The 26,797-nt window shown below is 36.1% G+C and overlaps 1 protein-coding gene across 4 annotated transcripts; it reads left to right on the top strand.

Annotated features, from left to right (window-relative positions):
- Positions 1-348: 348 nt before the first annotated feature.
- On the top strand, positions 349-22,158 carry LOC115217231 (protein FAM89A). 4 transcript variants are annotated; one of them, XM_029786875.2, is made up of 3 exons: positions 349-776; positions 14,441-14,657; positions 21,727-22,158. In XM_029786875.2, exons 1-3 carry the CDS (start codon positions 703-705, stop codon positions 22,027-22,029), a joined length of 594 nt encoding a protein of 197 aa, XP_029642735.1. In that variant the 5' UTR covers positions 349-702; the 3' UTR covers positions 22,030-22,158. The 4 variants fall into 4 exon arrangements, with proteins under 4 accessions (XP_029642735.1, XP_036362456.1, XP_036362446.1 ...); XM_036506563.1 differs by lacking the exon at positions 349-776 and adding an exon at positions 1,708-1,900; XM_036506553.1 differs by lacking the exon at positions 349-776 and adding an exon at positions 1,949-2,201.
- The last annotated feature ends 4,639 nt before the right edge of the window (positions 22,159-26,797 follow it).

The raw sequence follows: 26,797 nt of genomic DNA, 5'->3' as shown, positions 1-26,797 counted from the left end.
CAACATTACACAACTTACTTGATGCAAATATCTAAATTTACACACTCTTCCAACCCATTGTGAACTAGAGAAATAAAAACATATAAAAATACATTATTCCTTAAAATTCCAACCCATGCTAACATGGAGGATGGATAATTAAATGATGATGATGCTCATAATGTACTTGAACAAAATTAGGAAGAACCAGCTGTTGAAGCGAATAACTTTACAAAGACTTGCAGTATTTGATTAATAAAGCACAATCTTTGACGATCAATTAATGTTCACGTTAAGCATTTAATGAATAGCAAGAAAAACGTTTTGTAACAAAAGACAAGCGAGTTACATACAACACAACCCCCTATAATAATGAATTCTTTATTACACTTGGAGACTTGTATCAATGGCCTATTTTATACTTCTCAAGAAAATTTCTCACACCCGAATACACGAAGTTAGTGTCAGTTGCGACAACTGGCACTAGGTGGCGGAAGTAGTGTTTGTCCGGCTTCACCAAGTCACCAAAACCGGAGTCTTTACGAAACCCCTCCCACCTACTTTGCATACGCCAAAGAAAAGAAACCAGGCTAAACTTTCTGGGATACGCAACTTGTATCACCCACCAATTATAGAAGAAAAACTTATTTTAATATTCCTGTTTTATATTACTGTAGTAATTTATTTTGTTATAGTTACTGCGTGTTTTAACTTGATTTCATCATGGACTGGAATACCAATAACCGGTCAACAGTTTCTACCCAGGGTCTTCCACCGTTCCCTCGATGTTTCAGCAGGTCTGTGACAGCCATATTACTAATTATATATACAACACTTGTTTGATTCTCCAATTACAACTGCCATGTAAAGTTTATTTTCATTGTAAGAAAAAAATATATATATATTGCTATAACGGTACTCTTTTCATTTATAATATAAACATTAAAAAATGTGCAGACATATGGAAAATTAAGTACTGATAATGTATGATATGTGATGTATGTGCGCGAGTGTGTGTGTTTATGTATACATGCGTGAGTGTATGTATGTGTATATGTAAATATGTATTTATATGTAAATGTGTGTGTTTATATGTAAATGTGTGTCTGATTTTGATACTGTGAGATATATATATATATATATATATATATATATATATACAAAATTTAAAGGACTGACCACTAAAAGTGGACGGTCAATATGCTAGATATAGACGTCAAAATCGCTATTTTCCACGAAGAATGTGTTCTCAAGAAAAAACTCAGCACAAAACCAAAGTGTAAAAAATAAGCAAGACAAATGAAAAAAAATATACATATATGTATATAATGATGACACGGCAATATATATTTGTATATTATGGATACCGATATTTTTGTATTAATATAATTATTTCTTATATTGTTCAGTACAAAACCACAAATTAGGGGTGAGGATGAATATGTGACTTAATCGAACCTTAATGCATTACTGGTGCTTATTTTGCCGACTCTGACGGCATTTATACTCCGGAGCACAAATCGTCATCGTATCGTTTCTGTCGTCTAATGTGCCCTTTTAACAATAACTTCTATCCTTGGCACAATGATCGAAAATTTAGGGGCAGATCTAATTGTTTAATGTTTCCACACTCTATCAATAGTTATTACCTACAGTTGGATTTGAACTTAGACTATAACAGAAATATCGCAAAGTTTTTTTTTTGTTTTTTGTTTTTTTTTGTTTTTTACCATGCCCTTATTGATTATGTCGCTCCGTTGCTTTAATAATTTTCTTACACAAATACGATCCTGCTGATTTCATTGTCCCAACTCTTGACTCGTACTTTGTCTATCGGCCACTGGAGAATAAAGAACAAAGTCGGCCTCAGCTGGATTTGAACTCACTATATATATGTAACGGGCGGGACAGTATTTATAATGTAAGAATTACATTTTTATTAATGTTATCTACAAGAACATAAGGCTGAAAATTTGGTGTGAGTAATACAGTCGATTAACTCGATCCCAGTTCTTGGCAGGTAGTTATTTTCTGAATCCCGAAAGGATTTCTTATACAGGTACAAACCCATACGTTTGGAGAAAACAATACCAGCTGATAAAGTTTTACGAGAATCACTAAACGCAGTACTCTCTGCTCACCTCCACTCCTCATCAAATGGGGGTACTCTGTCGTTAAGAATCTGCAATAGAATATTTTCAAGATGTAAAGTAACACGAATTGTGGTATATGTTACCTGTCAAAAGTATTTGTCATATTTCTCTTTAGAGTGATTTACTGTTGTTTTTATTACGTAACCCAGCAAACTGTTCCATTCACTAAATAGTTCTTTGAAGGAAAATAGTTTTCTTTCTTTTCAAATGCTTCTATAATGTCTCCTTGGCATTCCTGCAGAGTTGATAATAATCTAGTACGCTCGAAACCGAATCTGTTTAAAAAATAAATAAATAAGGAGAGAAATAAGGTTAAAAAAAGGCAGTGTCCCCCTATTTTCCACAACTTTTCAGCTATGCTTTTCTTTTGAAAATTTGTTTTTCAGGTTTCTGTTTTAAGCATGCGAGATAATGTTTCTTCAAAATTAAACATAACATAGATAAAATTTTAAAAGATTAGAAGTAGCTAAAGTTGAAAATTTACGACAGGCGTGAGATGAACCCTACCCCCCTACATTTTTTTTAATGCTTAAAACCCACCGATCCAAGGAAATAACATGTTTTTGGCACACAAGATAACTTGAGACTTTGTTGTGTCTTCTCTTTGCTGCCTCTAAAATTGTAGTGTCTAGATTTTTATATCTCTCTTCAAAAGACAGATTTCAATTCTGGTGGGTTTTTTTTCCTTTTTTGTTTTTCGCTGGACTCTTTCAACAGTTAACTTGCTTCTACTTTTTATTACATGATTAGCCATTTTAAAATTCGAAATTATATGTATTCCCATTTTTTCTTCGTTTGTCCTGATCTGTTGTTGTTAAAGATTTCCCATTCATTGCATACTACTACCTCAAGTTACCATTTCCTCTGTACATAACTATACATTTTTCAACATTAAAAAATGGTATTCGTTCCCTTTGACCCCCTTCTCCAGTCTATTTAAATCTCTCTCTAGTGTAGTGCCTCCACCCATATTTTGTAAAGATCCACTGTTTGTAAACATCTATTTTTTGCTTCATCAACAAAAATCTTGCATTTCATCATCATCACCATCGTTTAACGTGCGCTTTCCATGCTAGCATGGGTTGGACGATTTGACTGATGGCTGGCGAACCAGTTGGCTGCACCAAGCTCCGATCTTAATCTGGCAGAGTTTTTACAGCTGGATACCCTTCCTAACGCCAACCACTCCAAGAGTGTAGTGGGTGCTTTTACGTGTCACCGGCACGGGAGCCAGTCAGGCGGTACTGGCAACGACCTCGCTCGAATGCTTTTACACGTGCCACCAGCACAAGTGCCAATAAGGCGACGCTGGTAACGATCACGTTCGAATGGTGCCTTTTACGTGTCACCAACACGGAAGCCAGTTAGCCGCTCTGGCAACGGTTACGTTTGGATGGTGCTCTTAGCACCCTACTCTGTAACAAAAGATTCAATGATTATATAAGCATCACCATTTAACATCCATGTTCCATATTGGCATGTATGGGTAGTTTGACAGGATCCAGTGGGCCCAAGGACTACATCATGCTCCAGTATCTACATAAGCATGATTTCTACATGGTTTTCTAATGCCAGCCATTTTACCAGCATGTACTGGGTGCTATTTTTTGTACCACTAGCGCCTGTGAAGCTACTGTGCAGTTTACAAGATTATGAACTCCAAGGGAACAGCTTTATGCTAAGTGATGAGGAGTTAAAAAATGGATAAAAGTGTGAGAGATGTGGTGGGACAGAGCAGGACAGGTTTCTTGCAGTTAGGGAGATACAGGACTACTCATATGTTTGAAGAGAGAGTGGAAGTGATCAAGTGGAGTGGGGAAAAATTATTAAAAACTAAATAATTGTGGTGAGGTGTCAGAGTGGACCTTCAAGGTACAAGATGAGTAGAAATGGTGGGGCAGAAGGACCAGGAATTAGGGGAGCAGGAGATGACTGTCAGTGCAGAGCAGCAGTAGAGTAATGATGAAACAGTAGGCAAGAGAAGTATGAGAGAGGTATAATGTTGGTTGTGGAGATGGATGAGAAAAAGAGGCAAGCATAGTGCATGGAAAGAATGAGAAGTATATGGTGGTTGGAGAAGAGAGATAATTGGTGGTTCAGTGTGGTGGTGGTGGTGAGGTGATCGTTGAAAATGTGAGTGGAGAGAACAGTATTAATGGATGAAAGGTGGTTAACAAGTGAAATGTTTCTTGATAGTAAGAAAAGTAAGTGGTGTCAAGGAAGAGATGCAGAGAGCGGGGTGACGGGTAATGGAAGTGTCTTTAGAAGGAAGTAAATTGCATGGTTTTCCTTAGTGCATGCACATCCATAAACACAACTCTACCAGAGCTCAGTTTCGCCCTTGTGAAAGGTGTTTTTCCTTGTGAAGCCAAGGAAAAACAATTCATCTTTATCTTAACCACAAGAGAAAGAAGCAGCAGGTTCCATTGCAACAAGGAAGCAGGTGGAATGTTGGTTCTGCACGGAGATTGTTTTCTTTCTTCATTCAGCCCTTTTTTCTAACCAACTTCCAGTGAGAAAAGGAAGGACCCCTACATATGGCTTGTCATCTCCATTCTCCACCTTGACTGCTATTTCAACTCATAACATCACAAAATATCTCAAAACAAAAATTTGGAACCCTGAAACTGGTCCATGGAGTACCCCTGCTGATTACATTTTGCCAATTCGATCTTGTTTCACTTAACTTATAGAAACTGTTTATATATTAACCCTTTCGTTACCAACCCAGCTGAAACCTGCTCTGGCTCTGAGTACAAATGTCTTGTTTTCATAAGTTTTGAATTAAAATCTTCCACCAAACCTTAGTCACAATTTATGTTCCTAACACTAGCTGAATGATAACTAAGTTATTTTACTAAATTCTTTGTTATATTTAAAGTAATTGAAAGAAACACAGAGCATCTCAGAATAAATACAGTAACGGAAGGGTTAAGAAATCTTCAATCCATGTCAAGACATTTCTTTGAATATCAGTTCTGTGTGATTTCTATAAACTGTATTGAATCTTTTACTGTCATTGTATGTCTGTGTTAAGCCTTCCAATGTTTCCAACAGATTTGTGGATTTCCTTCCAGATACAAATGTCAGACAGTTATTCTTGATGAGAAAGCTTATCATGCTTGTCATCTTTTCTTTTACGATAGTTTTGAGTATCTTGGCTACTTGTGACATTAATGACACTTGTTTGTAATTACTAGTCTCTCTCTTTATGTCTCCAATTTCTTATAAATTAACTGTCACAGCTGTAATTTTACATTCTAATGGAAGATTTCCTTCTCTTAGTGACTTATTAAACTGTGAGTGCTGGTGTTTACACTTCTTTGGGAACTCTAAGATGGATTTTGTCAATGATATTTGTAGACATTTAAATTTTTGAAAATTTTATTGACCGCCTACACTCCCTCTTGTATATCAAATATTACCATATGGATATGTTGATTCGATATAAATTGAAAGATAGTTGATTTAAGGGACCCCTACGTAATAGATCCCTTTAAAGTGCTTTTTCAAAGTTCAACATTATCTCACCACTATATTTATCCAAAACAATCATGGTTGCAAAAGGTCTTTTACCTCTTGATGCTCTTGTAGAATTTTAATGATTAAGCATGTAATAATGGTGACATTTATGAAAGTAGCGGCCTTGTGAAATCTGACTCCACCATTACAGTTGCCTTGTAGAAATGCAAATATTAACTTTAAAACAAGGGTAGTTAGAATGTTTTTTTTTACTGAGTAATGATTATATTTAAATAGAATAGAAACTTCTGAATATTTAATGGATTCCACTAGTATGTAATAAATATATAACAGAAGGGATTTCTGATTGAACAACACCTCAGACAAGAGTCAAGTAGTACTAAAATATTTAAATACATTTGACTGAGAATGATGATATGCTGGCATGTGAAATACAGAATACACAAGCTTATTGATACACAACAGAAATGTGTCTGTGTACAAAATAGACAATGGGCAGTAAGTTTTATTCTTTTCCTTGTTTCAGTCATTTGACTGCGGCCGTGCTGCAGCACCACTTTTAGTCGAAGAAATCGACCCCAGGGACTTATTCTTTGTAAGCCTAGTACTTATTTTATCAGTCTCTTTTGTCGAACAACTAAGTTATGGGGACATAAACACACCAACATCGATTATCAAGTGATGGTGGTGGGGACAAACACAGACACTAATACATACATATATATATATAAATATATATATATATATATATATATATATATATATATATATATATATATATATATATATATATATATATGTATATATACAATGGGCATCTTTCAGTTTCCATCTACTAAATCTACTCACAAGGTTTTGGTTAACCCGAAGCTACAGTAGAAGACACTTGCTCAAGGTGTCACACAGTGGAACTCAGCTGGGAACTATATGGTTGGGAAGCAAGGTTCTTACCTCACAGCCACTCCTGCACCTTTGTTTACATTTTAACATAATGCATTTGTAAACAAATACACAATACATAACTGTTATAGCTGTGAAATAATGGGATGTGAGAATCAAATAGTAGTTGAACCAGTATGAGAAGAATAATTGAAATGTTTTTAATTAAAGAGCCGGAAATACCTGGTCATTTATTTTGTGAAATGCTTCTTGAGTTGTTTGTGCATTTGATTTTGAAAGGAACTGTCATTCGACATTTGAGTTGATTCATTGGACTCCTGCTGCTTGTCATGTGGTCAGTTTTTGGATAACATTGATATTTCCAAACTCAAAGAAGATATAAGGTGTAGTTCTGAAGACAACCGCTATAGCATCTAGTATCAATACTGATAAGATTGAAGGCAGCGAGCTGGCAAAAACGTTAGCACGCCTGGCGAAATGCGTAGCCGTATTTCGTCTGCCGTTACATTCCGAGTTCAAATTCCGCCGAGGGCGACTTTGCCTTTCATCCTTTCGGGGTCGATAAATTAAGTACCAGTTACGCACTGGGGTTGATGTAATCGACTTAATCCATTTGTCTGTCCTTGTTTGTCCCTTCTGTGGGTAGTAAAGAAATAAATACTGATAAGATTGAACGGCTAGTGTCTTGATTGGCCACTGACTAACAAAATGTCTGACAGCAGTGAGGCATCTATGCTCTGTTAACTAACATGCCTGTATGTGTATTTAAAAATGGCTAGATTCTTTTCTATGTAAGTTTTAGGTGCCAACTGAAAATAGCAACTGTTCACTGCTCAAAGTCACTTAAAAAGAACATGTCTGTCTGTAGATGTGACTTGAACCGAAAAAAAGTGATTTGATTGGCTGGAAATAGCTAAATCAAAGAACCACTCACGTGAGATTCGTCAATATATCTGCCATGCTCAATAACCAAACTCCGTTCATAGATTTAACAGCCATATTAAGTAGTAATAATCTTTTAACCACCAGGTTGAATCAGATAATATAATAAGCATGTAAATCAAGGGAAGTGTGTTAAACTACCATATTAATATTAATAGCATATATTAATATATATGTGGTGAAGCATGACCTTCGAACATTGGGCCTCACAAAGGCAATGACAAGAGACGGAGACCTTTGGAGATATGCTGTAATTGAGAAGACCTGGCAACTAAAGTGAGATCTCAGCCATGCATGTCCAGCCCAGTTAAGAGTACCCCTGATGTATCATGTGATATGATATGCTTGAGAAGACCTGTTAAGTCAAGTAAAACCAATATCGTAGCTGTGGCCAGTGACCCCTGACTGGCTCCCATGCTGGTGACACATAAAAAGCACCATCCAAATGTGGTTGATGCCAGGTTCATCTGACTAGCTCCCATACCGGTGGCACATAAAAAGCAGCAAACTGAATGTGGCAGACCCCTTGACTGGCCCCCATGCTGGTGGCACATAAATTCACTATCTGAACATGATCAACGCCAGGCCCACTTGACTGGCTCCTGTACCAGTGGCACGTAAAAAGCACCCACTACACTCTCAGAGTGGTTGGCATTAGGAAAGGCATCCAGCTGTAGAAACATTGCCAGATCAGATTGGGGCCTGGTGCAGCCGCTGGCTCTCCTGACCTCAGTCAAACTGTCCAACCCATGCCAGCATGGAAAACAGATGTTAAACAATGATGATTAATAGCATGTTGGTTTCAAATTTTGGCTCAAGGCCAGCAAGTTCAATGAAGGAGCTAAATTGATTACATCAACCCCAGTGATACTTATTTTTTTAACCCAAAGGGATGAAAGGCAAAGTCAACCTTAGTGAAATTTGAACTCAGAATGTAAAGACAAACGAAATGCTAATAAGCATTCTGTCCAGCATACTATTGACTCTGCCAACTCATTACCTTAATAGCATGTATTAATATTAATATCATATTGATAGCATATCTTTCCTAAGTTTTCATAATTTACAATTGCATTCACATTAAAGACTATCTGATTACTGGTAGACATATGTAGTCTCTGATTCCTGGCCATGTTTACTGCTTGCAACACCTTGTCATGCTTGTTGTCATTTTCATTGGTTGAATCATTTAGTAAACTCTATTCATGTTCAAGTTTTTGGTAGAACCCGTACTAGCAGGACATCTTGTATTTCCTTGTTACAAACTTAACAACCAATGTAGTGTGTGTGTGAATATTTTTAATTCATCAAGAGGTATGTCCCAAATCAATCCACCCTTCCTCTTGTTAATGTAACCATATCACCTGTGTATGTTTCTGAGCACTTGGTTTTACAATCAACATAGTATTTTGCTTTATTATCGTTACTATCTGTGCTCTTTTTCTCTCTCTCTCTCTCTCTCTCTTTTTTTCTCTCTCATAAGGATTTCATTATATGGAAGCATATCATGTAACAGACTAATTAAGAATAGAACAGATGGGGCTGTCTTTCATGAATGAAGAATGTTCTTGAAGAGCGAAAACATTCTGAATTTCTTTTGTCCATTGTTAGCCTTTCCCAGTTAATGACTTGATTATTTTATAAGTGATTCTGTTGGATCTTTCTAGTTGAAGACTTGTTTAATGATGGTGAGTGTAACCCTTTGATGTTGTACTAATTTCTGAGAAATTTCTTGAGAAATTTCTTGAAACCAACTGCTTATAAATTGTGGGCCTTCACCAGAAACAGTTCTGAAAGTCTATCAATGTAACCTCACAACAAAGCATTCAACCAAGCCAGCTTTAGCATAAAACTATCTCATCTACCACATGCCCACTTAGTCAAAGTTCATTTTCTTTGTCTTGCAAATTACTTAGCAACCTCATTAGTGCCTGTGCCACAAAAAAGCACTCAGTACACTCTGTAAAGTGGTAGTATTTGGAAGGACATCCAACCATAGAAACCATGCTAAAGCAGATATTGCAGCTGACACAATTCTCCAGCTCATTGGAGCCTGTTGAATTCCCCTACCCATACCAGCATTGAAGATGAACATTAAATGATGATGATGATAATGATTTTTCTCTAATCAAACCACTATTTTGTTGGGAAAATGCTTAAACATAATTTGGCATTTATTTTAAAGGGGAAAATTGTCCAGCAGCTCAGTATTCTTTGGTATCTATAGAAATATAAATGGCTTATTATAAGATTGCTGGGAGCCTGGTCTGCTAAAGACATCCAAAAGGTGGTCTTAAACATTCCCATGAGATATCCAAGCATCATGGATGCAATTTGCTAAATTTAGAAAGCCAAGTTCTGGTAAGAAATACCCAGACCAAGAAATGAAGTGCATCAGAACATTTTTGATAGAAGTGATGATGGAAAATAGCCATTTTTCCAAATCATTTTCCAAAGCATCCATAGTGCTTGGATATCTCATGGGAATGCTGCAAGTTCCATCTTTAAGAGACCTTAGGTGTTCTCAGACCCAGCACTGTTGATTTCCTTCATAAAATCAGGATAACAGCAGCTTGTCTGAGAAATGAGCCCTGCAAGGTGGTGTTGCTGGCCATTCTCTGTGGCAGTGCCTTTGCAAGGCATAGCTGAACATGCTGTTTAGTACAACTTGTTACTCCCCACAATTCTTTTACTGCTTGATTCCAAACCCCTTTTTTTTGTTTTTCTTATAAATTGTGTTGTCTTTGTGTACAAGTCATGTATTGTCAGACAATAAGTGACTTAAAATGTTGTTTTTTGTTTTTGCTCTAAATTATTATTTATGATATTGTAGGCGTGGGCATGGCTGTGTAGTTAGGGAGCTTGCTTCTTAGCTACATGGTTTCGGGTTCAGTCCCTCTGCGTGACACTTTGGGCAGGTGTCTTCTACTATAGCCCTGAGTTGACCGAAGCTTTGTGATTGAATTCTGTAGGTAGAAGTTACTGCCGTGTGTGTATGTGTGCGTATAGCTGCTCAGTGCCTCTCCGAAAGAGAGAGAGAGAGGGGGATATTTAAGTAGAGCTAAATTGAGGAATAAACTATATTCCCATTATTTTTCTACAAAATATTATCTTGATCTCTTTGAATTCAGGGTCAACAAGTACTCTGTCTAATGTTGACCGTTTCTTTTATCTTAATATTTTTATTGGTTCTTTATTACCATCTCATGTTATTAGATTTTACTAACACCCATATTGTTATTTCATATGTCATATTACTTGCAGTTTTTTTTATTACTATTTTATTGTATTGAAATCTTTTATCCATTATTTTACTACTGTGTTTACTGTCTTAAATATGTAGGTATAATTTTTGTAATATTAATGCCCTTACTTCCTTTCCTGTAACCCTTTGCTTTGAACTTTGCTTAGAATTCTTTTTTCACATATATATATACATATTCTTTTACTTGTTTCAGTCATTTGACTGTGGCCATGCTGGAGAACAACCTTGAAGGGTTTTAGTTGGACAAATCGACCTCAGGGCTTATTTCTTAAAGCCTAGTACTTATTCTATTGGTCTCTTTTGCTGAACCGCTAATTTGCGGGGATGTAAGTACACCAACATTGATTGTCAAGTGGTGATGGGTGGACAAACAGACACAAGAACATACACACACAGAAGAGCTTCTTTCAGTTTCCATTTACCAAATCTACTCACAAGGCTTTGGTCAGCCCAAGGCTATAGTGAAAAACATTTGCCAAAGGTGCCCTGCAGTGGGCTGAACCTGGAACCATGTGGTAAGGAAGCAGGCTTCTTACCATAGAGCAACGTCTGTGCCTATATTCACTCTTTTACTCTTTTACTTGTTTCAGTCATTTGACTGCGGCCATGCTGGAGCACCGCCTTTAGTCGAGCAAATCGACCTCCAAACTTATTCTTTGTAACCCCAGTACTTATTCTATCGGTCTCTTTTGCCGAACCGCTAAGTGACGGGGACGTAAACACACCAGCATCGGTTGTCAAGCAATGCTAGGGGGACAAACACAGATACACAAACACACATATATATACACATATATATGACAGGCTTCTTTCAGTTTCCGTCTACCAAATCCACTCACAAGGCATTGGTCAGCCCGGGGCTATAGCAGAAGACACTTGCACAAGATACCACACAGTGGGACTGAACCCGGAACCATGTGGTTGGTTAGCAAGCTACTTACCACACAGCCACTCCTGCGCCTATGAAGAAAGAAAAATATATTAAGAAAGAAAAAAAAATTTTCTAATACTTAGTAGCTCAATTCATCTCTAAGCATTACTGTATTTGCAAGCCTTTAGCTATCAACTTTACAATCTGTAGCTAACATAAATATTTGAAATTTTAGTTTAACTTGCTTCTCTTCTATCCTACACTTACATAGTCAGTTGCCTTAAAACCTTTATGTTCTCATATATTACAACCTCAATAGCATTTGTTTACTTTGTTATCAATATTCTTTAAGCTAGCTAAATCTGTTATAGCTCCTGTTTTTTCTACTCTTCATAACTATGTAGGATTTGATTGGTATATTTTTAAAGGAGGTTTATGAGGTTCAGTTAAGGTCTTGGGTAGTTTCTCTCTCAGTTCAATTTCATCATGTTTTTGTCAATGTTATTGAAGATTAATGAAGGCACATGGCTCAGTGATTAGAGCATCAGGCTCACACTCATGAGGTAATGAGTTTGATTCCCAGACCAAGCTGTGTGTTGTGTTCTTGAGCAAGACACTTTATTTCACATTGCTCCAGTTCACTCAGCTGTAGAAATGATTTGCGACATCACTGGTGCCAAGCTGCAGTGGCCTTTGCCTTTTCCTTGGATAACATCAGTGGCATGTAGAGAGGAGGCTGGTATGCATGGGGAACTTTCTAGGTGCAATCTCATGGTCATTCATGACCGAAAGGGGTCTTTACACTTTACTCTTTATTGAAAATCAATAAAGTAGTAGGCTTGTCCTGGGGTTGATTCAATTAATGGCCTTCTCATACAAATTTTATGACTGTATACCAATATAAGAAAATATTCTTTTACTCACATCCTGTGATGTTGAAATTTTTGCTGTTCTTTTGCAACCTGGTCACTGACACAATTTGAAAGCAACTTCTGATTTTTGTTGCTGTTTGGCCTTTTGGCATGGGCCACCACTAGTTACTTTTCAGTTCAGCTTCTCTCTCTCTCAATCATTCAATCAATAAGGTTTTTGTCAGAGAAGTTCTTAGCTAAAAAATTATTCACATGAGCAAGCTGACACATTCTAGTTTGGAGGTCACTAAGGGATAAAAACCATATTGTTTTCAAAATAGGACTGTAAGTGAATTCAATATGGGATTTAATATTCAGGTAGATGTTTGCCAGACTTCTGTCCTTAGGAACTTTCAGATGCTGATGACCTGGGTTCTATTGCAGAATTTGTTGGTGGTGTCTAAAGATGACTAACCTGACTAACAAAGGATTAAACAAACTGATTAATTCCTTAAAATCAGCATTTTGGTTGATTCCAAAGGATTAAATAATTAATTGACAAATAGTTTGTTAGTCATAGCACAAATCTCAGCATCTTCTAACAAGTGACCTTAATTGATATATAGAAAGTGAGTAGGTAGTTAATTTATATGGTTATGATTATACAACAGATTCAGTGAATCTCTGGCAAACTGAAAGAATTATAACTTCTTGTACAGGAGTACTTAGCTCACTTGTTAGAGTTGATAGTTGCTGCTCTCTAGGGGATCTAATTTGTGTTGGAAAAAGCTAAAACAGTAGAAGTTCAGTGAACTACTAATGATAAGAAAAGCTAGACTATAAGGTAGGTGTTAAAAGTTTGATGCTATATAATTGAAGACGTGTAGAAGCTGGTCAGATATGAAACAGGTGAAATTATATATGTAAAATTAACTTGCATCAGGAAGGTAGGTACATTAAGTTAGGAACTAGACATTAAAAGCATAGGTTAATATCTTCTGAAGAGATGAATGTTCTTGTATAGACACATAAATGGAAAATGTCAGTAAAGGGTATCTGCTTGAAGAGAAGGAATACTAAGGTGAGGTCTTAAGCCTCATACAGAAATAATGAGTTGTATTATATTGTACAACTGATACTCCCACTCCATGGATAAATGGACCTGTAAATGTTGATGATGGAAATATAGTGCCTTTTAAGCAATATTTAACGCATCCCCGGTTTAAATCCTTGCAAAGCATTTATGAAACAAACAAACAAGCACAGAGAGAGTGGGGGTAAGAAAACTTGGCTCTGTATATTAGCAATCATAATAATAATAATGAAATTATTGTATACAGTGCTCAGGTGCACCACAACTTGTCAAAAGTGTGTATAAAGCATATGCAGTAGTGCACAAATGTCTGGGAAGTGAACAGTGTACGAGTCAGATACATGCTTGCGTGTGTACAGAGGGGAGAAAATCAGGTGTAGTGTTGGCAAATCTCAGGAAGCATGGAAGTTTTGAAGGATGCAGTGCTCGGACAACTAACAACTGATGCCGGCAGTTTGTTCCATACTTCAGTAACTCTAAGCGTTAAAAAATGTTTCCGAATGTCATGAGAGCTGTGCTGTTTTTTTACTTTGTAAACATGTCCACAGGTGTTAGACAGGTGGAGTTAAATGTTTCGTGGCAGCCTCCGGATGCCGAAACCCGGAATTGACAAAAATAATAAAAAGATGTAGAAGATAAAACAAATGAAAATTGAACCTTTATTAATTATCCCACTAAGGATTCTGACAGTTTTGATCCCTTGAAATAGAACTTCTACCTTAATGGTACCAACAAACTATTGCATATGGTAGTTTGGCATTGGATATAGAGGAGATGAGACATGAAAATAGGTAAAACATTGTGGAATCTAACAATCATGTAAAATATTTTTGTGAATAAAGACTTTTAGCTTAACTTTTTGCGCCTTTGTGAACATTGGTTTGTATTGTTTTGTATTTCTAGACTTGTAGATACAGATGCCATGAATAATAACAATGTAACTAGTTACCAGCAAGAAAGTGAAAGAATTCCCAGAGAGAAGCTTGAAAACTTATGTAAAGAAAAAATACTTTCACACTTTGATGTTTCACCAGAAGACAATGATATGGATCAAAAACAGTGGAGGAATTCCTCACTTTGTAAATTGAATCTAGCTTTGGTACGCTTGCGTTCAGAAATGGTAAGTTAAAATTTTTATCAGAAATTATATTGTGCCAAATTCAATTTGGTATTGTTTATTGAGAATTTATTTAGTTCTCTTCAAATGTTAATTTAGGAAAATGGGATGACAAGATGTAAGAGTAATAGATTTGGAGTAATTAGTTTATTGTATTTAATTTTGTCCATTTAAATATGAATTCAGGATTTATATCATCAATTGACCACTCCATCTCTTTCCTTTGTGTTTAGTTGTTGAAGAAGTCACAAAATTGCTTCAGCTTCAACTCACTTGACAAACACATCCCTGAAATCAATTCACCCTTCTGATAATAACTTGGCTTAAACAGCCCTTAATTCGATGATACAAGCTTTTTGTGCTAGCACGGAAAACGGACGTTAAACGACAATGCCTACGACAATCTAAATTAAAAGCTTCCCAACAACTGCTTAATAATGACAATTATTTTACTAAATCCTTCATTATTTTCAAAATTAATTGAAACAACCACAATGATAAAACATCTTAACCTTTGATTTGCTATTTGCTATCCATTTTAGTTTTTCTTACTATTTATAATTTTACGTCTACATTTCAAGTTGGCATGGGTTGGCTAACTCAGCAGGATCTGGCAAGATAGATAACTGTGGCATGGTTTCTTTAGTAGATACCCTTTCTAATGCCAACCAATTTACAGAATGAATTGGAATTATTTTGTCTGTGCATGTATTTTATAACTTGTTCAGAATCATTGTTCTTTTTAAAATAATGTGATTGTTTTGTTGTATGGCATATGAAATGGTAACTTGTTTACACTATTGACATTTGGTAACTATATTAAGGCTCATTTTTAATTACCCTGTAAATAATATTTGCTTTATAATTTCAAATTTTTATATTTCCAACTGAATATTATTTATGCGAGAGTACTGAAAAGTTTCTGGCTTTAAGGGTATCACAAAAGGCCTTCTTGGAAGCCCAACCTTCTGAATACTTTTATAGGGCTTAGAAAACCTGAAGGACTGCTGCAATAAGTATGTGAATCTGAGAGGGGAATATGTTGAATAAAATCATAATTAACTGATCCTCCTGTATTTTCTTTTACCCAAAGTCAGGAACTTTCAGCACCCTATCATACTTTAATATTGTTGTCAAACATCTTTATGTATTAAGGTCTATATTCTTATCAGATCAGAATCACTTCTGTCAATAGGCTGATGGAAACAGCCACTGGTCCATGTAATTCAGTACTAACTGCTCATGATTGAGTGGTTGGTCACTAAACTGCTTTTTTATAAGCTTGGAAAGCAGATCCTGCCAAAAGTAGTTGAACTCCTTGAAAACCAATGGCACCCATGTGCTGGAGAGATAGGTACCATCAGGTTTACCAAATCCAGTGATTAGAAACTACACCAATGTTTAATTGGTGAGAAGAACGGACAAAATTGGTAAAAGAAATTCAGGTGCCCCAACAGCAGAAATGCTATGGGAACAACATCTGTTATTTGTGAAATTTAAGCTATAGCCATTTTAAGTACCATAACTTTCTCTGCTGTTGGTTAGATTTTCTTTAAACAATCTTTATCTAATATTTATCAACAAAACATCTTTTCGTTCAATTTCTTTTTCAATTAATTTATATAAGCACATATATACCCCTTACCTTCTCCTCTCTCTCTCTCTCTGCCTTACACACTCAAAAGCTACTCAGTATTGTGTGGGAAGTGTATGTATGTCTTATTTCAGCTACGGTAATTAAAATTGTTGCATTTTCAATTGTAAATAGTTGTGTATAGAAAAATCAAATTAGCTTCTTGCCATATCATTTTGCTACCTGTTGATAACATGTTGGGTTAATTTCTGACAATATATGTCTAGATATGAAATTAGTAAAATTTACAGTCATAACCTTAACCATTTAGCATTTAAATCAGCCATTTTCAGCTAAAATATCTTACCTGTTTTTGTTCAAACTAGCCAGATCTGCCCCCACCACCATCTCTTATTACACAATGTCATTGTAAAAGTAAGCAATTGCATTAAAATCTTGAAGCTACAAGATAATGCATGATTAATTCAAAAGAATTTGAATAAATAACCATTACATTTGACAGAGTAATCTAAATGCTAAAGGGTTAAAATATTTTGGGGGACTTACAAATGCTATGGGATAGACCTTTTCTATAGACACCCTCCCTAGCAAATATTATGTATTTAAGATTAAAGTTCCTCACATAATTTTCTTTCTGTAGCAGTTCACCAATACATACCTTATATATGTATATATTATATATATATATATATATATATACACACACATCTATATATACATACACATCTATATATACATACACATCTATATTTACATACACATCTATATGTATATATACACATCTATATATATATACACACACATATATATATATATATATATACAAAATGTGACCACGTGTGTAGTGTTGGCTTTCCTCCGTCTTCCCTTCTCTGGATCTTTCCTTTTCCTATGTTTCTGACAAAGAGCTCCGCTCAAAACGTTATACCCTCCTTCTCCCCTTCCTTCCTGAGCGTCCAATAATACTATATTTGTTCCATGTCCTCACGTTGTTGTGTTTTCATGTTTGGACTAACTTTATATATATATCTATCATCATCATCATCATCATCGTTTAACGTCCGTTTTCCGCGCTAGCACGGGTTGGGCGGTTCGACCGGGGTCTGCACCAGGCTCCAGTCTGATCTGGCAGAGTTTCTACAGCTGGATGCCCTTCCTAACGCCTGCGAGTGTAGTGGATGCTTTTTACGTGCCACCTATATATATATATATATGTGTGTGTGTGTGTATCACATAATCTTTAGAACTGACATCTTGGGTGTTAACTGTGGGATCCTTTTTATCTCATATTCACTTCATCAGTCAATGAAATAATAACCTTCAACTGTTTGTTTGAAATATTATGTAGGACAGATGACTTGAGTTGCTGTAATCTTTGTTACTGGAAAATATTTTTAATTTGAATTATGAGGCAGGAATGATTAGCAGTATGTAGTCTACAGAGGACCAGTTCACCCATAGAAAAATGCACCCTAACATACGAGTAGTGGTTAAGAAACTGTAACACGTGCATGTATACTGCTCTCCAAGTCAACATTCAGAACTCCCATTTCTTCACCCACAACACACTCTCTCCCAAATTACTTTTATTGCTACCCAGCTCCTGTCAACTTTATCTAACAGCCTGTCCTTATGTTTGTCATATGCTGTCAAACCATCTGACCTATGCCAGCATGTTAAAGGATGATGATGATGGCTGAGAAAGGAATTACGAGCTAAGATCAAATCTAAAAGTATTTAACATAGGAAATTTTCCATAAAGCGACAAGAAAGGGATCACCATTTTATTTAGTAGAAGCTCACTCAATTATTTAATAACAATAAAGTCAAACTTATGAGACATGACAGTGTCTATATTTGTTAATGACCGTATCTTCTTTTTATTTTAGCATGTAATTCATATTTATTATGGAGGGGAAAATAAAAGTGTGTCAAGGAAGCCTTTCTAATGTAACTGCATGCATGCGCATAAATTTTTCTTTCTCACTTATTTGACCTGTTTTGCTCAACCTGTTAAAAATAACAGTCAAATCACATCTAAATTTAAAAAAAAAAACATTAGACACTGATATACAAAAATATGGGCTGATCCTAAATGGAATGACTTTAATCACAGGTCTGCAGAATCAGGGACTGACCTGGGACTAAATAACACTGTTGCACACTTTATGGACAGGTATGTGAAATAATCTGCTCAATATAGTTCAAGTAATGGATGTGTCTTGTAACATTTCTGATAGGGTAGAGGCTTGCTTGAGCTAGAGATTTAAATACTTTTATAAATTGTCTGTGGGCGTTGTAAGAAATAAAGTTAGAACCTGTTCTAACAGGATGTTTCATATCACCTGTTCTGTGCTACTAGTTACCACTCTTTCTACCCTGATTTACTTCCAGTTGTCATCTCCACCCCAACATTTACACATGGTCACCCCTACCCTTGTTCACTATTTACTACACTTACTTCTTATATACATCTGACTACCTACACCTCATGCTTATATCCATCTCTCACCCTTGTTTTGCTCTCTTGTAACCTTAACCATCCCTGTTGCTTCTTTTGTTTCTATGCTCTCTTCTATTCATCTTCTTGAACTTGTTACCTTGGATGTTTGTTCTGGTGCCTCATCACTACTACATTTCTCTTTGTGACACCACTCCAGCCTTCCCATCCTCACTCTTGCAGAGTGACCATTGATTCTCCTCCACAACAAATCTGTCTCTCCTCCTCCTATCATATCTCTCATCACACTGCATAAAGCAACCACTCTATCTTCTGTCCTCCCTCTCAGACAAGAGTGGGATGTCTTTAGTCTTGTGATTTATGAAGCAACTTCACTGGTGCTGCTGCCATGAAAGAAAGAACCCAATACAGTCTATAAAGTGATTGTTGTTGTTAAAAAAGGCATCCAGCTGTAGATACAATACCAAAAGTGAGACAGCAGAGCAAGAAGTGGTCCCCTAGCTTGTTAGATCCTGTATAACCATCCAACCTATACTAGTATGGAAAGTGGACATAGAAATAGCGATGATTGCATTTGATTTACTCAAAGTTACCAAAATACCATGGACACCATACCGTCTCCATAATGCTTGAAGTCTCAATGCCTGTCTGTCCGAAAATGCCCCAACTAAAGATGAGATGAGGTCTGAGCAAAGTTAGCTATCAACCGGAAACAAAATATAATGGTTATATTCTTGAAGAAATTATTAAAATTTCTTTCTTTGTAAATATCTTAGATACTCTTATTTTTTTCCATTATTACTTCAAAGCTTCCTTTCTTATCAGGAATGTCATAACTATTACTATGAAAATTATTAGGACAGTAAGATGATTAGACTTGATATCCCATTGAGTTTCAACCACATTACCATCATTGATAGATTATTTTTAGCTGTAACTCTTTCTATTGCTTTCATAACTTGGTGCATCAGTTGCATAGATCTGAAGTTAATTTCTCTATAGGGTATCTTATTTTCCCTCACAGCAATAATAATCAACATATTACATAGGCACAGGAGTGGCTGTGTGATAAGTAACTTGCCTACCAACCACATGGTTCCGAGTTCATTCCCACTGTGTAGCACCTTGGGCAAGTGTCTTCTACTATAGCCTCGGGCCAACCAAAGCCTTGTAAGTGGATTTGGTAGATGGAAACTGAATGAAGCTCGTCGTATATATATATATATGTATGTGTGTCTGTGTTTGTCCCCGTAACTTAGCAGTTTGGCAAAAGAGATCGATAGAATAAGTACTAGGCTTCCAAAAAATAAGCCCTGGGGTCGATTTGCTTGACTAAAGGCAGTGCTCCAGCATGGCCGCAGTTAAATGACTGAAAAGAGTATTTTTTTTTTTTTTTTTTTTTTTTTTTAAAGAATTCAAATTATATTTGGTGAAACAAGAAGCTAGAGAACTTGTTAAAGGAAAAGAACTATTGGAGTAGAAACTCACGCTTAGAAAAGAGAACAACAGTGGAAAGATAAGTCACCTTAAGAGGAGAAAGTTCAGTAGAACATCAGTAGAGATACTAGCCCAGATATGGCAACAATACTTGAAACAAGGGCAAACAGCAGACATACATTCAAAGAAAAGATATTGATGAGTTCAATAAGAGAACCACCTTTCATAACACTATATTGACTATGAGAGGGATTAATATATATTCTACTTCTCTGGATGTTTTCAGCATTTACTCATTTCTCTGCCTTCATATTCTTGATTGCACTTTTGACAATATATTTGTCATCTTCAATATTTGTTCCCTCTGTTGGGCTACTTAGATTAGACTCTCTCTCTCTCTCTCTCTCTTCTCTTTCAGAAATTTCTTGTAATATAGGGAGAGTGGGAACAAAATTTCTTTAGGTATTTAGTAACATAAGCTAATATGTGATGTACTCACTAATGCATGCATAAAATCTGAGTTAATTTCTCAAAAAAAAAATTGAAAAGCTAGGAGTAACTGTTAGTGACTCTCAAAGAAAAGTGGAGATAATTTCAAGAAATTTAAGAATTTCAAAGAATTTAAGCCAGTAGTAATTTACATAATTAAAAATATGCTAAGGGAAATAACTCGTATTATCAGTGGCTTAAATTTAAGCTGAATGACGTGCATAAAATATTGTCAGTTAAGCGAAATTTTGCTCATATTTAGAGAAAGAAAACCAGAAAGAAGTTTCAGTTGAATTTTTGTGTCATTCAACATATCACCCCTTATTCACCTAAATTCAAGCCACTTAAAGTATTTAGTTACTTCCTTTTGTTTGTGAGTTCAAATCTTGCTGTTATTTATTTTGCTTTTTGCCCTTCAAATAAATGAAGTAAAAGTCAAGTACTGGACTAATACAACTGATTGGGCTATCACCAAAAATTTTTAGTTTTGTACAGGCTAAGTTTTTAAAATTCTATATTTCTGAGATGAGGAACTTATATATTGTGTATTAGTCAAAGTGATGTCCGTACCTAGATTGTTGCTTCCACTATATAGTAATGAAAGCAACAATCAAAATGAGAATATCACTCGAACTAATACGTAATAGTTTTTGTATGAATATCATTTGACCAGGTTTGTCTTACCAATTGGCTTCTTTCACCTTGTGCACTAATACTTTTGTCACATCTAGAAAAACTCTCAGTGGATTGGTCAAATTGCTACAACATCAGAAAAGTGCTTTGTGACATTCATTCTTGCTCTTTATATTCTGAATTCAAATCACATTGAGATCAACTTTGTCTTTCATCCCTCTGGAGTTGATGAAATAAAGTACCATTGAAGCACCAGCATTGATATAATCAACTAAACCCCTCACTACAAAATTACTAAGCTTGTACCTAAATCAGAAACAATTATTGGTATGGCTGACTTGGTCTTTTTCTTTATATTTGGGACTGAGGCAGTGAAAATGGTCAAAAACTTTTTGCTTGAGAAATTATTTCAATTACTGGTCATATTCTAAAGAAAACAATTTATTAATCTTTTCCAGGCTTGTCTTCGCCATTTGGATTTGAACCTTTTATGTCAACTTTGGAGCTTGAGTGATGCTATACAGGACTATAAATTTACTCTTCAAGACAGGCATTCAGAAAGTAACTCTGAATGTTCATCAAATTTCTGTTGGACTGATTCTTTTGCAAGCTTTGATGACTTTGATTCTACAGATGACCATTTAGCTGACACATGCTCTATTGGAAGAAGTGACTCTTTCTGTGGCAGCACTTCCAGTCTTTGGCAACAAATCAACGAACTAAAAGAAAAAGCTGAAACTGATTTTACAATTGGAGTATAAACATATTGGAAAAAAGATCTTTTTTTATAAAAGTAGTATAACTGACAGAAAAAAAAAACATAAGTATTTTTTAAATACCACAACAAATTATTGAAAATAGGTTTATTATTAAAATATATTTTCATAGTACCTCACTTTGTTGATATAGTATATTGATATTTTACATGGGTGCAAGATTAACAGTCTTTTAGTTCATTCTTTTTTTTTATGATCTAATGAACAGATAAAATAGGAAGGAATGTTAAGAATATCATTGGGTGCTTATATGAGCTTTGGTCTGTTAATCCTTTTGATATCAAGACACCTGAGACTGCCTTTAGTTCTATCATAAAAATCTCCTCTTTTAAAGTGGTCTATTTATGTTCCAAACACAAGCTTTAAAATGATAGTTGTTTTTCTAAATTCTTCATTGTTTCCAAATTGATTGAAACAGAGAGCATGTTTTAACAAAAATATGGTAATGAAAGGGGTAAAGGAGACTATAAATTGAATCTAATCCAAATCTACAGATCTGTTTGTTCTCTATACTTTAAAAGGTTTCTTTCATGATATATGAATTAAATATCCCAGCTATCACAATAATAATAATGAAATTATTGTATACAGTGCTCAGGTGCACCACAACTTGTCAAAAATGCGTATAAAGCATATGCAGTAATGTACAAATGTCTGGAAAGTGAACAGTGTATGAGTCAGATACATGCTTGCATGTGTATGGAGGGGAGAAAATCAGGTGTAGTGTTGGCGAATCTCAGGAAGCATGGAAGTTTTAAAGGATGCAGTGTTCTGACAACTAACAACTGATGCCGGCAGTTTGCTCCATACTTAAGCAACTCTTAGCGTGAAAAAATTTTTTCCAAAAGTCATGGGAGCTGTGCTGTTTTCTGACTTTGTAAACATGTCCACGGGTGTTAGACAGGTAGAGTTTGAAAAGGTGCTCAGAGCTATTGTTTGTAAGATGGTTAATAATTGTTGAAACATTTCATCCTAGATAGATGCACTTTTCTTTTACACTTCTTGGGGGGAAAAAACTGGATTCACTGTAACAAGACCTATCTTTTCAATGATGCCTTTTTTGGTGTCTGTTTACAACTATTGAGATGTTTTTACTGAAGATACAGCACAAAACTGGTATCAAGGTTTGAAATGAATCCTGTCCACTCTTATATTTCTAAGTTAGACACTCAACCATATGTATTAACATAGATAAAATAATAACTAATGAATATTGAAGGTTGTGGTTTTCATGTATAATCTTACACCTTACTGAAAGGGCTTCATACTTAAAGAGTTTAAATACTGGCAGAAGTGTCATATATGGATGAATAAGGTACAAGACTCTTGATTACCTGAGATACAAACCTACAGCTAGATGTATTAGTATACTTGCTTAGAAAAGTAGCTTTATATAATACAGAATCAAGTAAGAACATATACCATTCTCTCGTAACCATCGTTAGTAAAATGCTGCGTTAGTGATAATCAGTTGGCATTTTACCACTTATCATCCTTCCATCATTCGTGATAGTTTCCCTAGGTGTGGTCAGAACTGGAAGTGGCTAAGAACTATTATAATAATTTTATCTGTCTGTCCAAACCTTCCTGCTTGACTTTATTTTATGCTTCATAGGATTTGATTAAATAAGTATCTGTTATATTCTTGGTCATTCATCATCTCTAACCATATGAAAAAACTGACTTCATGACTAATAAAATTAATATTTTTATTGTAAGAGTACAAAAAAAATATGCTGTATAATATATATATATATATGTATAAATTAGAGAAAAACCACTATTATGTAATTCAAACAATGGTAGACGTAAACCAAATCATAGAAAAAATAAAATATATTATAAAACATATATCTAGATCACAAAAACTACAAAAAAAGTGAATAAACATTATATAAGTAATAAAAAGACTTCATACATTTTTACTTATTTCTGTGCCAGTGGCACATAAAAAGCACCATCCGAACGTTGGCTGGCTTCCGTGCCGCTGGCACGTTAAAAGCTCCAACCAATCGTGGCCGATGCTGGACCCCACCTGGCACCTGTGTAGGTGGCACGTAAAAAGCACCCACTACACTCGCGGAATGGTTGGCGTTAGGAAGGGTATCCAGCCGTAGAAACTCTGCCAGATCAGACTGGAGCCTGGAGCAGCCCCTGGCTTCCCAGACCCCGGTCGAACCGTCCAACCCGTGCTAGCACGGAAAACGGATGTTTAACGATGATGATGATGATAATGTTTATTCATTTTTTGTACTTTTTGTGATCTAGATATATGTTTTGTAGTATATTTTATTTTTTCTATATGATATGGTTTATTCATATCATTGTTTGAATTACATAATAGTGATTTTTCTCTAATTATATATATTATATATTTATATTGTGAAATTTGATTTAATACTAAATTGAATTTTTCCCTGTAAGTTTGGAGTTATACTCCCTAATATTATTATTATTATTAGTAGTAGTATTATATATATATATATATATATATATATATATATATATATATATATATATAATATATAAGTTGAGAAACTTCAGCGGTCCGACTTGCCAGGAAGGAACGTCGGACTGCTGAACAGGAATACAAGTTGCATAAATCAGACACCAACAGGAAGAAGCGGAATAAATCCTCCAACCATCTCAAGCAAGTGACAAAAAATGCAGTGCTTGAATTTGAACAGTGCATAGCAGCCAATCCTGACAGCAAGGTTTTTTGGAAATATGTGCATTCAAAGCAGAGACCTCACTCTCCAGTGGCCCTCTTCGCAACCCTCACACGAACCAGATCACTGACGACCCCAAGGAATGCGCAGAACTCATTGCCGAGTGCTATGCAAACATATTCACTGTCGAAAGTCAAAATGTACCATCTTCACCATCACTAACAGCAAACTCCATAACAACTATGGAATTTACACCTGCAATGCTGCGACGTCACCTTCAAAATAAGCGCAACTATGCCTCCCCTGGTCTCGATGGAGTTACATACCTGCTTCTCAAACGTGGCAGGCACTTCCTTTTACACCAGCTTTCTATTTTCTTCCAGTACTGTCTCAACAATGGTGCTACTCCGGAGCAGTGGAAAACTGCCAGTGTCATTCCTCTGTTCAAAAAGGGTGACCGCACATCACCTGTCAACTATCGCCCAGTCAGTCTCACTAGCTGTATTGCAAAACTGATGGAATCGTGTGTCAGAGAAACACTCTGGAACTTCTGGAGCTCTCACAGTCTCATCCGACCCTCACAATATGGATTTGTCCCTAACTCCAGCTGCAGTGACCAGCTTGTCGAGTTCCTTGAGGACATTACTCAGATCACTGACAGTGGCTCATGGGTGGATGTTGTCTACCTTGACTTTGCTAAGGCTTTCAACTCTGTGCCACACAAAAGGCTTATGGTGAAACTCTCTGCAATGGGTGTGGGGGATGACCTTTTTAACTGGTTGAAATCCTTCATCCTCAGCCGAAAGGAGGTAGTCACAGTTCTAGGACAGCACTCTACACCATATGAGATGTCATCGGGTGTACCACAGGGATCTGTCCTTGGTCCCCTCCTGTTTGTGGCATACATTAATGACATAGATGCCAATTTAAAGAATGCCACAGTATTGAAATATGCAGACGACATCAAGCTGTACCTTGAAATCAAGAGGACTGATCCTGATGTCTACAACTCTTTCCTGCAATCAGACCTAGACACAATGCAGCAATGGATCACAGACTGGCAACTGAAACTGGCTGTGGACAAGTGTACCACCATGCATTTTGGGAGAAAAAACCCTGCGTCCACATACTCCCTCCACAACACTGATATCAAGAAATCCTCTTGCGAGCGTGACCTAGGCATCACTGTCAGCAGTGATTTGCGTTGGACAAAGCATATCTCTAAAATTGTCAAGAAGGCCGAGGGTGTCTTGGCATCACTCAGCAAGACTTTTGTTAGCCGCTCTCCAGCCATCTATTTAAAACTGTATACAGCTATGGTACGACCACACTTGGAATTCGCATCATCAGTTTGGAATCCCTATCTTGCTCAGAACATTGACCTCCTGGAATCTGTCCAGAGACGTGCAACCAAACGCATACCCTCCATCAAACACCTACCATATTCTGAGCGCCTTGTTTCCCTGGGCATGGATTCACTGAAGCTCCGGCGTCTGGCGACGGACTTGGTAAACACCCACAAGGTTATCAACCACCTCACCAACAACAACCCTGAACACCTTTTTGATCTCCATGTGTCTAACACACGTGGACATGCCTACAAAGTCAGAAAACAACACAGCTCCCATGACTTTCGGAAACATTTTTTCACACTCAGAGTTGCTGAAGCGTGGAATAAACTGCCTGTGTCAGTTGTTGACTGCCATGACACTGCATCCTTTAAGGCCCTCATGCTTTCCGAAATCCGCCGAAACTACACCTGATTATATATACACTTTAGATGAGTTGTAGTGCACCTGAGCACTGTACACAATTATTATTATTATTATTATTATTATTATTATATATGACTGAAATACTGTGATTTGTGTTTGAGAGGACTTTGTGCTGAAATCATTTCATTTTTGTAATTTTAACAGCATTAACATTGTTTGTGAGTGATTTTATCTACCTTATCTGCAGGTTATAGGAGGTGACTAAAAGGGCTGGCAACAGGAAGAGCATCCAGTCATAAAACACTGTCTCAGTAAACCTGCCCAATTCATGTCAACATCAAAATTTGCATGTAAAATGATGAGGACAAA

This window comes from Octopus sinensis, linkage group LG1, assembly GCF_006345805.1.
Source record: "Octopus sinensis linkage group LG1, ASM634580v1, whole genome shotgun sequence".
NCBI classification, from domain to species: domain Eukaryota; kingdom Metazoa; phylum Mollusca; class Cephalopoda; order Octopoda; family Octopodidae; genus Octopus; species Octopus sinensis.
Note: the sequence above shows the minus strand (reverse complement) of the source record. Positions and strands in the feature narration are given on the sequence as shown.